The 17799-nt window shown below is 44.8% G+C and overlaps 1 protein-coding gene across 10 annotated transcripts in view; it reads left to right on the plus strand.

Moving 5' to 3' along the window:
* sema5a (sema domain, seven thrombospondin repeats (type 1 and type 1-like), transmembrane domain (TM) and short cytoplasmic domain, (semaphorin) 5A) overlaps positions 1–17799 on the plus strand; it is a 91955-nt gene that overhangs the window by 68906 nt on the left and 5250 nt on the right. For 8 of the 10 annotated variants that reach the window (XR_003889830.1, XR_003889829.1, XM_011607812.2 and 5 more), the window contains 5 exons: positions 2359–2584; positions 11305–11514; positions 13115–13285; positions 13533–13688; positions 16958–17002. Coding sequence is in view for 8 of the 10 variants with exons in the window: in XM_011607812.2 (XP_011606114.2) it covers positions 2359–2584; positions 11305–11514; positions 13115–13285; positions 13533–13688; positions 16958–17002 (808 nt within the window). In the remaining 2 variants the exon portion in view is untranslated. The remainder of the gene's footprint in view (positions 1–2358; positions 2585–11304; positions 11515–13114; positions 13286–13532; positions 13689–16957; positions 17003–17799) is intronic. The other 2 variants (XM_029842850.1, XM_029842853.1) reach the window with 2 other exon arrangements.

Consider the following 17799-nt stretch of genomic DNA (forward strand, 5'->3'; position numbering starts at 1 on the left):
TTATTTTCATTCTGATTTGTATGAATTTATCTACCTGATATCATGGAGCGACATAAGATCTTTGAGCATAAAGATTTACTTATTGAGCTGGCTGTGAGACAAAAACCATAAAGCTATGCACAGAAATGTGCCCTATTTTAAACGATTTTGATTGACCCACCTGACATCCCGAACATGATTAAGTTGACTTTATTATTGTCGGTGTCAGAAATCACTTCTGTTGAGGCAGCAACAGTATCTAATCTTTATATCTGAAACATATAGTTGTAAAATGAATGCAAAATCAGAGGTAACTGTACATTACAGTACAGTAGAATGCAATAAGAGTGAGACAGGAGCGTGATGATCCCTTTGGACTTTAAACTCATCACCAGAATCATTTAGATCCAAATCATGAAACACTAAAGTGGTGCTGCAGCAGTTTGTCTGGACTTTGTGTCTGCCCTTTAGTCCCTCTGCTGAACAACCTCCACTGGGGACCCTTCTCTTCTGTTCTAAAGCTGCTTACGATGCATTTTACTCACATAGAAATTACCTTGTTGCATTTCTTTGTAAAAGTCATGGGCGGTCTCCATATGGCGGCACTGTGAAATTCCCAGGAATTTTGCTGAAGTGTTCCGGAGGGTCCGGCGCTTCCTACGCTCACCACCTCCCTCTGTCTGCAGCTGTAAACATCTTTGGAGTCCAGTAATTGTCATCTCAGCCCTCATTGACACCAGTCACAAGAGAGTTCAGGGGCGGGAAAAAGCCCATTAAATATTAACGATGTTAAGCTGCTGTCACAATTTCACACAACAAACACACTCAGACAGCTCGCCTTCTTTCTGCTCGTTTATTCCATATGTTGTTTTCAGCGGAGGTGACGACACGACACCCAGGAGCCTCTTTTTCTCCTCTCCTTTTCATTACTGGCAGATTATCAGAGATTGAGGTCTGCTCTGTGACGCGTGATGATGTTAAATATTAATGTCTGGGAATGATTACCGTGTAAGATGGGGAAAGGCAGGAAGTGCGAAGCAGGCGACACACTCATTCATCAACGGGGCCCCCAAACAGAATCTAAATTCCTCCCTGTGATTTTAACCTTGGTACCTTGAGAAAAGCGCATTAGGGGGAAGGCGGAGACTGGAGTGGATAGGGAGAGACAGGGAGAGATGGAGCAAGGACAGCGAGAAAGATGAGGCGACACTCATAAGCAGAGAAAGAGAGAGATAAATGCAGACATGGAGGAATTGTAAAAGAAAAGGTAGGAAGTGTTCAGCTGACCAGCCAGCCTGACCCATGTGACGGCCTGATGGATGTGCAGAAAGCTCTTATCATATTTATTCAAGGTCTGGCAGTCACTCAAGGGCCGTTCCGCATAAATAAACAAGAGTGGGGGCGGCGGGGTGGCAGCTACCTCTCCTCTTCTCCCATGGTGTCATTTCCTCCTCAAGTATCTCTACCTCCACCCTGTTATTTATTTAGCTGACCTGAAGAGAGGTCCATTACCTGCCTATTATCTTCCCCAATCACATCATGATATATAATGTTCCGGGGAAGCGGGACTATTTTTCTTTCAACTGCTGTTCAAATAAAGATTGTCTAAGAAAGGCTGAGGGAAATTATATACTCCACTCCTGAATGAGATTCGCATACTGAGCCCGGTGGGGCTTTAGTCTAGCATTTCCCTTTCCTGCAATACAGCTGGAAGAAAGAGTCGCCGTTATTGCCCTTTTACTCCTTCAGCTGCCGCTTCTTTATCCTTTCCTGTCAGCTCTCCCGTCCTTTCTCTCTTCGCTGTCCTCTCCTTTATGAATCGACCCTCGATCATGACCTTTTCGTGACCCGCTTGTTCGCTCGCCAACACCTTTGGCGAGTGGGCCGTCATGAATACGCCCTTGACCTGTGTGTGCGGGAAGATAAACACTGAGGATGAGACTCAGGAGGTTCATCAGAGCATCCTTTTGGATGAACGAAAAGCAATAGATCTGGCAAAATGAAGGAGCTGGAAAGACCCTTAGAATTTGCTCCCCATTTCCTCAAAAATAAGATGTTTCTTATTATAAGAAGACTTTTGGATAACTGGCTTACCCACAAAAAAACTAAATGCTTGGAATTACAATTTCCAAACCTCATATGTGGTTAAAAAACAATATGATGGGAATTTGAAAGTTCATATACAAACTAACTAACTTTAACTAACGTTCATTCATATATAAATGCTACCTCAGTTAAAGGCTTTACCTTTTAGAATTCTGGGTAAAAAAAGGAACATTCCTTTGTGATTAAATTCACAGTTGAGAAAGGAAAGATAGCTCATCTCAGTTTTTTGTAATAGAATAAATGTCATAAAGTTTTCATCCGTCCATCTTGCAGGAGTATCAGTCTTGCAACACCCTCCCCTGCCCCGACCTGAAGAAGACCACGCCCTGGACCCCCTGGACACCCGTTAACATCTCCGACAATGGCGGCCATTACGAGCAGCGCTTCCGCTATACTTGCAAGGCTCGCATCCCCGACCCGAGTCTGCTGGAGGTGGGAAGGCAGCGGATCGAGATGCGTTACTGCTCAAGTGACGGGTCCACAGGCTGCTCCACAGACGGTGAGTCCATCAGCGTTTCTCATCTCTGGCCCAAGTTTAACATCCTAATCAGCATCACATGACCTCTCCCGTGTTTATGTTTCCCTCTTTATCAGCTGATGTGAGCGCAAGATCTGTAAATGAGCTTCCAATCCTCAAAGCCAATCAAACAGCACACAACTTGTTTTCTGCCCCAGCGATGCAGCAAAAGCTCACGCCAGCTTCTTATCCATCAGTTCATCTCTTCCTACCGCAAACCTTCAGCGCCACCGCTGAATGCTAAAAGTGTTTGTACAAGCTGGCTGCTAATTGAGAACTTGTTTATGATGTTGAGTGGAAGCGTTCGTGTCAGAGAAGAGACTGGCAGGGTGGCACAGCAGACGTAGGAGGCTGAGTCGCGGCTTTAATTTTAGCAGGCTTGTAGGTAGTTTACGGCTACTGCTTTGAGTATATCTGTGGGTGGTCCATTATGCTACCTCGCCATGAACACGCCACCTGCTGCTTTAATGAAATGGGGTTAGCCCTAAAGTCCGTCATCAGCGGGGTTCCCTTTTCTACGACTCTCTTCACTTCTGATAATTAATCGACCTCTTTATACCAGAGTATGTTCTTCTCACACACTCAAACAAATGCTAAAATGGTTTTGAATTAATTTATTTGCACACGTTCACTTTGTGAACTCAATTGTCTCCTATATATAGTCACAAAGATTAGGCATGTCAAACAGTAACCGCAGCGTGTTAAGGTGTAAATTATGTAGCAGCACAAGATGGAACAGTTCCCCAAAATAGATACTTCATTATCAACCCAGTGTCTACTTCATGAATTAAACTGTGTTTAATGATTTTTATATGCAAATCTTCCAGTGTAAACAAGTAAAATGGAAAGGATAATATTTACAATTTTTTAAATGTAAACCCATGTGCAGCACTAACATAAAAGATTAAAAATAGGCTGCAGGCACAGAAGTAAAAATAGCCTTTAAAGCTACAATGTAGCGTTAGCTGATGGTAGCAAAATGTGAAAGCCGAGTAGTATCAGAGATCCCGTTCTAATGTCTTTATCTAATAGTTCAGAGCAATCATCTATATTCAAAGCAAATATGTGGTCGCTGTGCAGCTACATTGATTGTTCACATGGAAGCATCACTGTGATTCACTCCTCGAGGGGTTCAAGGTCATAACTGCCAGAAAAAGGAGATGGACTCCACTCATCCATGTTTTCGTCTCTGCCATTCTTAAATGTGATTCATCTGGAGAGGTGTGTGTGTGTGTGTGTGTGGGGGGGGGGGGGGGGGCTGAGCCCCTCAGAGAGCGTTTAGCATTCCTTAAAGGAAACTGCCATTGCAGAATAATTACTGTCACAGAGCTGGGGTATATTGATGTTGCCACCAGGGTAAATATCCCTGTGTGAAGGAGGGAAGTGCCCAAAAGAATGGCGCGTCACCCAATAAAGATTTACTATTTGCATCTGGGGACTGAATTTCGATTATGACTGCACACACGCTCACACACTCATCTTTTTGGTTAAAGAATTTATATAACGGGTCGTTATAGGAACAGGAGTCGCTAAAAAAATTGTATTTGATCCAAAAAAGCTCTCAATCCAACATTTGCTGCTTTCCTTTAGTTCCTGGTGCAACAGAGGGACCCAGGTGCAGGTTCTGGAGACACAGCCAGAGTGTTTCACTAACATTTTTCCCCCAAAGTCCTCCAAGCATATGAAGCAGACACGCGTGAACAATGAAAGCAGTTCCAGCTCAGGCAAACGAATCAATCTGCCCGAATCCATCCACAAAGCCAAAAAAAAGGCAAAAAGTTTCAGAAGAGGACAGACTCGAGGAGAAGGTGTGAAGGTAAACCACATGCAATAGTAGAATTTGCTGCCATGGCTCTCCAGATTATCACAGAGAGACATCTCATCTTAAATAGAATGCCAGCCTGTTTGTAGCTCTGAGCATCAGAGCCATCAGATAATACTGACATTTGACAATCTGAGTTTCACCGTCATTTATGCACACCTGGGACTCTCGTCTGTGAGGGAGAGATAGGCTGATTTAACCCGGTGTCCTGTCCCCATTGCTGATATTTCAGACATTCCTCCTCCATCTGGAACTGCGTGTTTAAGCCAAACGTAATGAGAAATAGATGAATATACGATTCAGGCGGGCCCTGATGAGGATCTTCAATAACATACTGACTTCAAATCATTGATCAGGAATAAATGATAGCACAAAGTTAATTAGTTGAAGCCCTCTTCAATTCTTTTGTAAGCCCATTTTCCCCTTTGAACATATTTTACATCTTTGACTGATAACTAAATACTATTTTCATAATTACCCTATAGACATGTATATTTAATCACATATTTCCAAATGTAATTCATAAAACAGAGCTTCACGGACCATTTTTCTCTATTTTGTCATTAAATAATGCAACATGTCTTTATGTTGTAATCATCCATTTGTTAAAATTTATGTTTAATTTACATATTTATTCTATTTGTCCGGTCTCGGGGTTTTTAAATTTAGCTTCTTGGGTCAAAAGACGTGACGCCCTCTTTTTCTAAATGTTGTGAATGAAGCATGGACGAAGCTTCCATTCCTCAGTCACCCATGATGCACCTGCGTTGCTCCATTTTCTTACCTTTCCTTCATAGCTCGCTCTGATTTGCTTTCTGGCTATAAATAAATTGTACCAAGCTTTTCGGCGGAGCCCAACCGTGACCTCTCTTCCTTCCGAGCGGATCTAAGAGGTGGAATGAGCTTTCACACCAAAGAGACCCGACTGAGGAAAATGGCGGAGAATACAACAGTGTTACTCGTGTGAGGCTTGGAAGTTCTTTGCCATTAATGTCATCAGGCCTGATAGTTGGTCATAAAATAGCCATAAAATAAGCTCCTTAAGTTTGGATTGTAGGACTCATTGCTACTGTAGCACGTTATGAATGAAGGGGCATGTTAATAGTTGCAGTCCACATTAGAGCAGATTAAAATAAACTTTTTGCCTGATGGCCTCTTGCTCTTATTTCTGTAGTGCCCATCAGACTTCTTAACATGAGCCAGCCTGCAAACAGCTGCTGTTAGGACTCAATCCAACTATCTGTGTGTCAATCATCCTCAAATGCAAAAACCTCTGTACACTGCACAAACCAACAGGTTCCTATAAAGCCATATGTCCATAGAAATAATATCCTTCCATTTATGGCACGTTAACCTGTCAGTCGGTAGTTTTGGTGACTTAGCAGTGTTGTTTTTCATCTCTGCAAGGCTTTGAAATTGTTACCTTCTATTTGTAGCCCCATTAAACAGACGCAAAGGTGAAAGGATGCATTAAGAGGTCTCCAGTCGCTGATGTTGTCAGACCTGAGTGAGTGACTGATGGCTTCATTCTTCCAAGGTGTGAGGAGCCAGATGCCATTCTCCTCAGCTGATTTGACATCAAGGCTGGTGTCTTTTTGGCTTTGGAAATGATAAATAGTTTTTTTGCTGCACAAATGTCAGGCATCGACAAGGCGGTGCCACTGGACTATTCTGATGAATGAAAACCATGGCAGTGTCCTTAGAGTCCTGGCTTTTTCTCTTGCATCAACATGCTCTTTCCCTATGCTAAATTTAGCAAAACTAATATATACATGCTAGTAAGATGTTGTTAATGCTGAGAATACATTACAGAATCCCAGAGCCTGACCCCCAAACAAGCCTGAGGAAGGGGACAACTTGCTTTTAACAAAACCTGACGCAGGGCCAGGCTCATATTGAGGTGGAACCTTCCGTCTGACAGTCAGCTGGGTAAAGAGAACAAGAGAGAAGGAGAAAGGCACAAAACTACAGCAGACAAAAGGTGTTAATGACATCAAACGCTGACCGAGAGGAGGGAAGTGGAGAAGAGCAGAGCGTGGGGTTGTTAGGGGTAAAAATAGACTCATCTCAGTTTAAGTACAGAAGATGATGGAGGTGGAAAGACACTGGTGCTCATGTGAAAACCACTTAAAAGGGAAAAGAAAAGTTCTTAATTCCCCAAACTTTCTTGTCGTGGCTTTATTTGTATGTCTTCCACGTCCTCTGAATCTACTGTATTCTGTCCTTTAGACTGGACTGTGCAGCGCTATAATGCTCCCTGTACGTCTGGTTAGAAAGAAAGATACACATTGGACAAATTTTACCTTGTAGTCACAAATGAAAATCCGAGCTATTGGAAAGAGAATGACATTGGGCCTTGACAATTGCACCTTCCAACAAAGATGAACAACTCTGCTTTCACATATTCAGAGTTAACTGTGGACTATTCACCTGTCTTCTTAAAAAAGCCCCCCCCCCCTCAATTTTCTGTGGGAACTTTGTGATGTTTACATGTTGTAATTACTTTCACCACAGCTGGAAGCGGGTAGGAGAGAAATCCTGGCTGGCTTGTGGACCTGGAAGACTGGTCTGGACACCCCTGGTATAAACACAGGCGACATCGATGCACAGCCTGTTTTGCATGATGGCTCAACTATCTGTGTTGCAGACATGCCTCCATGGTCTGTTGGACTAGTGTTTCCCACCTGGCTGAGGCTTGCATCTTTTGGAGTACAGCAAACAATATTTGCTAAAGATAAAGAACACACCAGAGTCTACTGGAAAAAAACCAACCCTTAATCAATGATCCATGGTGGCTGGAACAACCTACCTTCCTGAGCCCAACTTCATCCCCAACAAACTGCATGAATTCCACCAAGAAACATGGGCAGTGGGGGGATGCGCGACCAAAGCTGCTGGGTAAAATGCAGACAGGAAGGTGTTGTCATGGTAAACAACCCAGGCGGATGCATTACTGAAACTGTGGCAGATTGAAGCGCTGTGCCGCTTATGCTGCCTTTGTGCAGCAACAATTTCCCACAGTGAAATCTTTAAAATCAACCTGCCGACTTGACTGTGAACTCACCATATTTGGACTTGCAACTCGACAGTTGTGCACAGTCAGTCTTTAATGGAAAGAACATTCTTTTGGAGGAAAGTGGAAATTCATGCCCGCTTCACTGATTGCGGGCAATTCCACTGTTGTTGGAGTTGACCTGGTTTGTAAACCACAGTCACAATTAATCCACATTTTTCCAAATAACATTTCATAAGTTCAAGGTTTCATTTACCTTGCTGCGCCTGGAGGCTCCTGCGTTAATCCGCACATTTAGCCTCCTTCATTTTCTTGTCAAAGTTATTAGTAGTGTTATTGCCGTTTGGGGCATTGGCAAACACTTTAGATGCTTTTTTGATGGTGCAGTCAAAGTTAAATTGCCAGAAAGAGGCTGAAACCTTGATCACGTTTCACACTCCGGAAATCAAATGCACAAACACGTAGGCACACACACACACGTGCAGACATTGTGAAAACAATAAGTAGCTTTTAAAGGTTGATGCCCACCATCTTGCAGAAACTCTGCACGTCAGCTGTTGGCAGTGATGGAAGCAGAGTGTGATTTAAAGTTAATGATGAAGAAATTACCTTGAACTTCTACTGCATGTTTTCAACAACATAAATGGTTTCAATGCATGCAAAGAACACAAATACACACTTTGAACAACATCTTACAGCTTCTGTGCTTCTGCACTCAGTTGTGCACGTTGTGCTGCTGATGGCCGTTGCACAATCTTTACAAGCTTTTAGCTGCTTCATCCTCAAGGATGCCTGTTTTCCTGGTCAAGAATCACTCAGCACACCTGAGGTCTAGTGTCGTGCAGTTGCCTTCCTGAGCAGGGCTTGTTCCGACAGGCTTTTTTTAAGAGGCAATAATGCCTTAAAAGGGGTCGAATAGACACAGTGAATGAAGAGGTGTGGGTTGTTCCTCAGGGAGCCGTTGTTGAGCAGTTGGCTGGAGTAATGAGGAGTAAATGTGCAGTTGTGAAATCAGGCCAGTTTTAAAGGAGTGTTTTTTCCCCTCCTCTTGGTGTGGTCTGGTGTTACTCCGGTGTGAAAATCACTCACGACTGTTCATTTTTTGCCCCACCTCCTAATTTCTCATATCTGTTTGTCTCGAAGGAAATTGCCCTCCCCCCTTGCCCATTACCGTAGACACCCACCCAGTGCTGCCGCTACTCATCTTTTTACTGCTTCCCATCTTGTCGTTTTCTCACGATTGCACAGAATTTCATGTCTCTGTAGACCTCCAGACTCCCATTTTATTTCACACATGTGTGGTTCTTTCTCTCCTCTCACAGGAGTTCTTAACATTGTTTATAGTGTGTTTTGCCTTTGAGCAGGGTGTAAGGTTGAGCAGCGGTAGGGAGGAGGAACACGTGTCCTAGTTTCTTGCGTGGTTGTTGCGTTGCGTCCCTCTAGTTTCTCCTCAGGAAAGCGAGCATTCGTTTGCTGTTCTTTGGCAGATCAATACTTCCATGCTGCCGTGTGAAAGCGTGAGCTCTCCTACTTCCACACAGCATGGAGAGCAGCTCTCATGAAGCAGCATCAACAATATACCCAGGATATGAGGTCAATCTGGGGTCAACGCCTGACCGGTCAACGTGAGTCAAGTCCATGACTGAAATGGACATTAATGCTGTTAAACAGATGAAAACAGGCCTTTTCACTCCGCTTTGCATTTCTGTGTCTCCGGGAAGACATCGACGGTGTCGAATTAAATAAGCGAAGGCGGGAGAAAGGCGCGCTGCTTTTCTGAAAAAAGCCACCAGGAGATTTGAAACCGCCGGCAGCAATTCGAAGGGAGCTCACAGAACAACATTATCAGACAGAAATGTTCCGGCTGCAGAGGAAGAATAAGCTGCAGCCTGTATGAACAGAGGATGAGATCATCCATCACGGCATTGGAATAGGAAATGGTTCTTATTGCTGTATTGTTTACAATACAACTGACGCACGTGTGAACTGTCACCCCTTCGGCTCCAGCAGCGCTGTGTTTTTCATCATTCCCACTCTTAATTGCAGGAATAACACTCATTATCTTTCACCACACCACACTATCAGAATATTTTGATGCTCTTGTGTGTGAATATTAAATACGGGTGCACAGAAGGGGGGGTTATTACCTTAATATTGAGCATCTACCGTACCACAATCAGTTGATTTGCTACATTAGCACAGTTCCACCACCTCCAGAGGAGAACAGGAGTCTGGCCCCTCTGGATCACAGCAACAGGTGGAAGCATCCATATCCCTGCCTGCTCAGAATCAGCTTAGGGGGGTGGTCGATGAGCCCATTCACGTTGGGGTTGAGATGGCCTGTGCATCAGAAAGGTTGTCCCTAGTTATGAGGAGGTCAAGCATTTGGCAAAAGCAGCAGTGTCACAGATCTGTCAGTGAAAAGAGCACGCTGACAAAACATGTGGGGGGGTGGCAAAGGTTAAGAGGAAAGATTGGGGGGGGGGGGGGGATTGTGTTCTATTGGGAGTGATGAGGGGCTAAGTGAAGACACTGAAGGGGAAATCAGGAAGGAAGAGAGGAGCAAAACGAGCCAACCAGACGTGATTATGCGAAGACAGCAGTGATTGCTATCGCAAAAAGTAGAATATAGTTCAGTTGTTGCAAAACAAGCGCTCGGATGGTGGCTGTAATTTCACTGGGAATGATTATTAGATATTAGTTCAGACTTTTCATTGAAAAAGACCAAAAGCTCTGTCTCTCCCCCTCGTTCTGCTTATTTCTGTTGATGAATGCGCGCTGTAATTATAGTTTAATAAAAACCTCTGTCTCATATTTCAATAGGACTCACCTGTTCGAGTCATTCCAGATGGAAGTACACAGATTAGTCAGAGGGCGCGTCTGAGAGGGCGCGTCTGCCAATTGATGGGACACACTTGGTTCCAGTGATCCATCTGCAGAAGCAGGAAAAGGAGGCCGGAAAGAATTTAGAGATGGATTAGGTTAACGCTGATGATGTCTGATGCCACGGCTGTGCCACCGCTGCAGCTTATACTACAATATGCTGCAAGAATTACATGTTGGCTGCCTCCTCTTTCATTTCTCTTTGTCAATGTGCTCTGAGCAACACGCTTACATCCATGCTGGGCAATTTTAAAGAGGTAGTTTATAACATGTCAAGTCTTTTTCCTGGGCTGTTAAACCAGATGCTTCTCTCTAAAATAACATTAGTGGCAGAACATGTTGCAACAACGTTCCACTACAGTGACAAACCAACCCTATACAGCTGTATATTTAAACAATAATGGTGCTCAAGCTTGTGCACAAAGTTTCTCAAAAATGAACAAAAACTTGTTGAAAAGCTCTTGTGATCCATTAAAAGCATCCTCTGCAATAATATAGCTTTATTTAAATGTCAATATGACTCAATTAAAGGACCAATTTGACAATGTATTAACTGTCTTCTTAATTGTGACATTTGGTTTTAAAAGCAATGGCATATTGCCAACTTGCAGGTATTACATCACAATTATTAGGTGACTAAACTTTGTTCCACTGCCGAAGAGTCTCTGTAATGGACTGACTGGGTGTTTCACAATTCAATTTGAATAGAATTTGTAGAATGCTGTGCTGCAAGAATAACGGTATTTAAAAAAATAATGCCCACAAATGATGAGAGCGCTCCTTCAACATTAATAAGCTGAAGTGAAACACTAACACTTCAGAAACGAGAGCTGCTTTTCACGCGCTGCCCTCAAAACAAATGCACATAATTCAGCTCAACTTTTTTTATACAGCATCCCTGGGAGGAGAGAAATGCACTGATATGACATTGTACCCTGGAAGTATTGACAACACTGTCACCCTGTCAACACTCTTCCCACACAGGAGACGTTCTCCGCCTCGGTAGGATCTCCGGGAACACCATGAACGGAGGCTGGTCGTCCTGGACCTCCTGGTCGCAGTGCAGCAGGGACTGCAGCCGGGGGATCCGCAGCCGCAAAAGAACCTGCACCAACCCAGAGCCCAAGTACGGGGGTCAGACCTGTCAGGGGCTGGCACAGGAATACCAGGAGTGCAACATCACTCCCTGTCCTGGTAAGAAACCCACTCCTGTAGACATTTAGTCCTGTTTTTACTCTTTGTGCGCCGTAAATGCCACCCTTGTTTTTCTTTGTATAATGGGCATAAAAACACAATCCCTAAGTGACGTGATCACATCAGAAGGCACAACACAAATCAGCTGCAGATAAGCGGTGTGACTAAGACCTTAATTTGCACCAAGAATCAGGGACGAATCCCTGCGATACTGAAGTGTGTAATCACATCGTGGGGTAATTACGCTGTCAGCCATAGGAGGCCGTATTCGGCTGTTAAAAGCCTCCAGACAATGTGTTTCTTTAGACTTTAGAAAGAAGATACTGGAGTTTCTCTAATGAGCCAAACGTGACAGGGGAAATGAGCTGTCTGGGTGGAAATTTGAGGTTTAGCTTGATGCACCTGTACCCAGAAAAACCTGTCACACAGTTGTCACTCAAGCACCTTGGATGGAGTAGATCACTGGCACTCCAACACAAAACCATGAACGCGCGTCGTCATCTCTCAGGATGAGTGCGAGCAGCCGAGTGAGCGAGCATCGATATTTTCTTGACAGGCTGCTAATTCACTCGGTGAAGCCATTGGGCTCCCAGCAGCTCAAGCACGGCCGCTAATAGGGAAGGTAGTTATCAGCTCCGGGGAAGACTTTGGACGGCTGTCGGAGCATCAAATCTGTTTTATTCAATAGCAGAAGGCTGATTCAGTGCACTTTAACATCTCCGTGCTACCGTAAGATATGCTTTAAACCTGATCTGTCCAAGCACACAGGAACTGTAGCGCATTCTTAGAAGTTTATTTAAAAGTTTATTCCCTCAAGGAGCAAGCTTAGCCAAGCATCAGCAACAAGGAATGCTAATGCTTGCTCAATTGGGGTCCTCGGGATTGAGAGCAATCACTTTGAGGGAGGCCAACTGCAGGAGAGGGAGGAGCTGGAGTGTTTCAGAGGTACTGGAGTTCCGTGAAGGAGGGAGAATGTGCTGTGTCTTCCAGTCTATTTTTTCCCCACCAGCCTGTGCTGGAAATGAGATGATCCGTCATCGAGGGCCAAGAATCGACTCGCGTGTCAGTCTGTGATAGAGAAATTACACCGAGATGACAAAAACCACTGGCAACTTCAATTACCTGTGCTGCGCTGCTAGCCATCATCTGGTCTTTAAAAGCAATTTTCAAGCGGTTCTGGGGGAAAAAGAGGAACTTCACTCCCCAGGGAAAGGTTTTATTCAATTGATTGACCAGAATGACATATTCTTACAACCTGATACGTGTCCAATTGTGGCGCCCAGTTTACGGCACCTTGTTTTTTCATCTCTCCCTTGACTCATTTGTACCTTCTGTTTTTGCTGTCATGAACTTTTCAGGCCTTTGAATGTTGATTTTAACTCACAGCATGCTGTGAAACTTTACTGTATTTATCTTTATCCATCAGGGGGAGTCGAGTTCAGACAGGGGTCAGACAGGAAGAGCTGAGCAGATTTTAGCTTCCTGCTTATTTTTAAATCACAGTTAAAATATCCTGGGAGTGATTTCTACAGCAGTACGCTGATGATATACCCTTGTTTTACAGTATTAGCACAAAATAATTCTCTAATGTTTGCTTTAGTGGACGGCAGCTGGTCTTGCTGGTCTTCATGGTCCAAGTGCTCTGTGACCTGCGGAGGAGGACACTACATGAGGACGCGAACCTGCAGCAACCCTCCTCCAGCGTATGGAGGAGACATCTGCTTGGGCCTTCACACTGAAGAGGCTCTGTGTAATACACAGCCCTGTCCAGGTATACACACACGCACACACACACAGATAAGCAGCCCGGGGTTCCAGCACGGCCACCAATCCATCACAGGTTCATTGCTTATTTTCTTTAGTTCCTCAGAGGGCAGTCATGCATGACTGATGCACAACCGAGGTCACACAGAGACTGACACATGAATATGGACACAAACACATACACACACACAAAAACACACACAAACAAAAAACACACACAGGGCAGTAAGATGTCCTGTGATCACCCTCTCCAGAGAGTTGGTCCAGCTGGTCAGGGTGGTCACACTGTGACTCCAACGGGGCCCAGATGCGTGTGCGCCACTGCGACGTCCTGTTTCCCACTGGAAACCAGTGCTTGGGCAACAACAGCGAGACAAGGCCTTGCACCCCCCATTCTAATTTTATACCTGGTGAGTGCATGCACACACGCACATACTTGTGTTCCTGTCCTTGTGAGAACAACAGATCTGATGTTTTTTGTTTTTTGCAACAATGAAGATTATAAAAAAAGGTTTTGACTTTTCAAAATTGGCAGAGGTATTCATTAATTTACATAAATTAGCACCCAACCGGTACAGCAGAATGCTTAATCCCTTTTGTTCTGCTCACTCGCAAGTACAAGAACACACACACTCTCTAGCTCTCTCTCTCTCTCTCTTTCTCCTATGAATGCACAAATACACACAAAGTCTGAGTCATTCACGCATGAGTGAATGCACTCGTTCTGCGTCATACACCACCATATGCCCATGGCACTAACTCATTTTCAAGAATCCTGTGATAATGAAATATGTTATTGGGCCCTCTGAGGGACACTTCCTGGGTCAAAGGTCAGGTTCACTGTCAGGGCAGCACTTTTAAGAAGTGGAAGAAATTAGAGTATTGTTCAAGGACTCCTGAGTGCAGCAGGCGATTACACGGGGGTGTGAATGGAGGTGCGACACTTAAGGGCTCTCTCTGCTCATTTGAACTTTCCTGCTGCTATATTAGTTTTGTTATGAGAGCAAGAGTCGAGCAGGCCACCCGTGTCAAAAGCACTTAGACCAGCAGTTTTACTTTTTTTAAAAGTGCCAAGGAGGTGGGAGAAAGAGCTCCAGGTTGTGCCTGGAAAATCTGTATTTTTATTTATTGTCTCTTTTATCCCTGTTCAGCGAAAGCAAGTGTTCTATTATTGTAGTAATTACCTTGTAATTAAATCAGATACTAATGATTACACTAAAAATCAACCTGCATATTGAATTATTGGATCATTGCCAATAATTTCTTTTAATGAGAGATTTTAATAGTATATTCTAGAATTTATATTGTTAGCCTAGCCTCCATAAATAATCTGAAGAATTTCTAATTAATACAAATGCTAATGCACATTACAAGATAATGAGATGATATTTTTAGTAACAGTAGTACTGTTTAGTAATAGTAGTACTGTTTAATACCCATAACTAATCTACATTTATTGTGTTATTATACGTTATACAGGAGCTGCTTGTGCAGTCAATACAATGAAAAATCAACTGTAGGGGTTTTATCATATTTTTACTAGGAAAGATTTATGGGCCCTCCAGGGCAACCCACCTGCCAGGGCTGCTAAAAGACCCATTTCGACCACATTCTGTTACAGTGTCAACGGACTTCTGTCCGGATGACACAGATTTAAAACTTTGATGCTAATTTTAAACGTTAATCACACATTGTACAGTCCTAATTAAATCAGACAAGGGAAACATGTTGCATGTTTGCTAATTTGCAAAGAGCTTGAGAGAGCAGGGGCTATATATTTTCAAGCTCTCTCCCCAGCGATTTCAGAACTGAAGAAGCCTTCTGGATAGAAGGCGAAACATCTTCAAGAGAAGAAACCCAGTCCAGTTGACATAGAAAACTACCTTGGATCTTGCGCAAACATCTTGCGTATATTCTGTCTCTTTCACACACACACACAAACACACACACACACACACACATCCTTGCACTGCTATCTTTGTAAAAACTCTCATAGACATGATGCTGTTACGAGAAGGGGTTGAACAGGACCCGGACGCAGGCCAGGACACAATGGTGGAGTGGTCAAACAGCTTGATTTACAGGGGGGGAGCACATAAAGAACACGAGGGCATCCCTCCAGGACTGCATGGCAACCAAGGAACAGACGCGGCCCTCCAGGGCGCAGGAAACAGCGGCGGCCCTCCCAGGGCGCAGGGGACAGGAACGGCCCTCCCAGGGCACAGGGAACAAACGCGGCCCTCCAGGGCACAGGGAACAAACACGGCCCTCCAGGGCACAGGGAACAAACGCGGCCCACCCGGGCAACGGGAGCAGGAGCGGCCCTCCAGGGGACACGGAGCAGGAGCGGCCCTCCAGGGAACACGGAGCAGGAGCGGCCCTCCAGGGCCACGGAAACATCAGGGAACCAAAGCAGTCCTCCAGGACTGCCAGTGTCTGCCCTTCCCAGGTCTACCAGTGAGTCCTCCACCACCAGCATTCCTCCTGGACTGCAGAGAACTCAGGAGTCTGACGCGGCACACTCGCCGGCCCAGCAAACGGCATGAAGACCTCGAACGCGCCCAAGAGACACTAAAGGCAGAAACAATCCTCCAGGACCGCCGGCGTCTGCCCTCCCCAGGTCTACCGGTGAGTCCTCACCCAGAAGCAGTTCCCCTGGACTGCAGAGAACTCAGGAGTCCGGCGCGGCACGCTCGCCGGTCCAGCAAACGGCATGAAGACCCCGAACGTGCCCAAGAGACACGGAAGGCAGAAGCAGTCCCCTCGACTGCAGGTCCTGGACTGCAGGAACCTCAACACACGACAAGGGAACCCGAACAAACACCCACACAAGGCAAACAGAACACCCTGGCACTGACAGGCAGGCACAACCTGCCCAAACAGGCAGCAAGATGCAAACTGCCCACAGGCGCGCCCGCCCACAGTGCCAGCCGCCACCAACCGCGCTCCACTCTACCCCCTGCAGGACAACGACCAACACAACCCAGAAACCCCAACAGATGCCTTACCTATCTCCCAACTCTAACCCTCCCAAGTAGCCACGTAACCGTATCCTTAACCGGAAGCCAGTTCTAACCTCAACCTTAAACCATGTCCTACCCCTCAAACAGTCCTTGAGGACAAGCCAAAATGTCCTCATTATTTTACTGGAATGAATATTTTGGTACTCAATATGTAGCAATTACAAGTACGTGCACATTCACACACCTGCTGTCACCAGAATTACTGATATATTACTGATGTCAATAAATCTCTCTCTGAAAGAAAGGTTATGTTTTTCAGACAGTATCACTTTAACCACTATAAGAAGAGTTCTGATTTATTGTTAATTAATTATCAATTTGTCGACATTATAAAGTCTTTGTTGTAAAATAAATATGGAAAGTTATCTGGATGAAGTAGTGGAGATTTAATAGTACTTTAAAGCTTTGCACCTTATAATCCATCCCCTTTAATGGGAAAGGTACATCATTAGGATTCATTAGCAGTGTCATGTACTGCATTTCACCTAATGAGAGCTGCTTTCATGGGCCGCTGGAGGCGCCACAGTCTTGATGAGGTCGCGCTGCTTCTTTTTAAATACACATCTGCTCCCGCGGTTTTGTCCTGCTACATTCAGCACACGGACGGGCTTGTTTGTGTTCTGATCCGACCTCTGCTGTCTCTGCTTCTTTGTCAGAAGTCTCCATTGCACGTTCAAGCCAAGACGACAGGCGCTGCGGAGGTAATTAGTGTGCGTGCGTGCGTGTGTGTTTACTATATCTTGAGCAGCAGTGAGGACATGGTTGGAGGGTTAGTTGGGATAGTTATGGAGCTGGGTAATGTATTATGTAGATGAAAGTCCTCATAAACATAGAGGTACAATAATGTGTAAGTGAGCGAGAGAGAGAATACATTACAGTCAGTTCTGTTCTTAGCCGAGGCAGATCAAAAAGTGTTCCATGGCTCTGTGCTAAGCTGGAAAAGGCTGCATGTAGGAAATTTTTCCGGTATTCCCGAAACTTCTGGGGGTTGAGGAGGGTGACAAAGATCAGTTTTTTGTGGTCTTGAAATCTGGCAAATAATATTGTCCAGAATCCTGCCGTGGAGTTGGCGGTAGTGTGCACGAGGATCTTGTGCTGGACCTCTTTGTGCACTCGGAGCGCCCGCGGTGCGTTCAGTAGCCTCATAGATTTCCTCGTATCGGCTCCTCTCTCGCTCAATGGCTTTGACAGTAAATCTGCAACCAAATCCATTTCTTCTCCTACTTCAGCCATTGTGGGTTGACAAAACAGCTATTAAATCAACACAACAATATTTTTGCTTGTGCAGCTCGCTACAGATGCAGTTTGCTAGCTCTGGCTAGTACACTCTCTGACTATCCAATCAAAGCGTGTGAATACGCTGATGTTTCCGTACGCCTGCTAGAGGGCCTTGGTGTCGCCAACTCAAAATCTGATTGGTTGAAGCAACAGTTTGATCAACATTTATTTTATGCTACAGGGCCCGCAGAACTGATTGTGAAGGCCTCCAGGCAGATTT

The sequence above is a fragment of the Takifugu rubripes genome, chromosome 10 (assembly GCF_901000725.2).
Source record: "Takifugu rubripes chromosome 10, fTakRub1.2, whole genome shotgun sequence".
Lineage (NCBI taxonomy): Eukaryota > Metazoa > Chordata > Actinopteri > Tetraodontiformes > Tetraodontidae > Takifugu > Takifugu rubripes.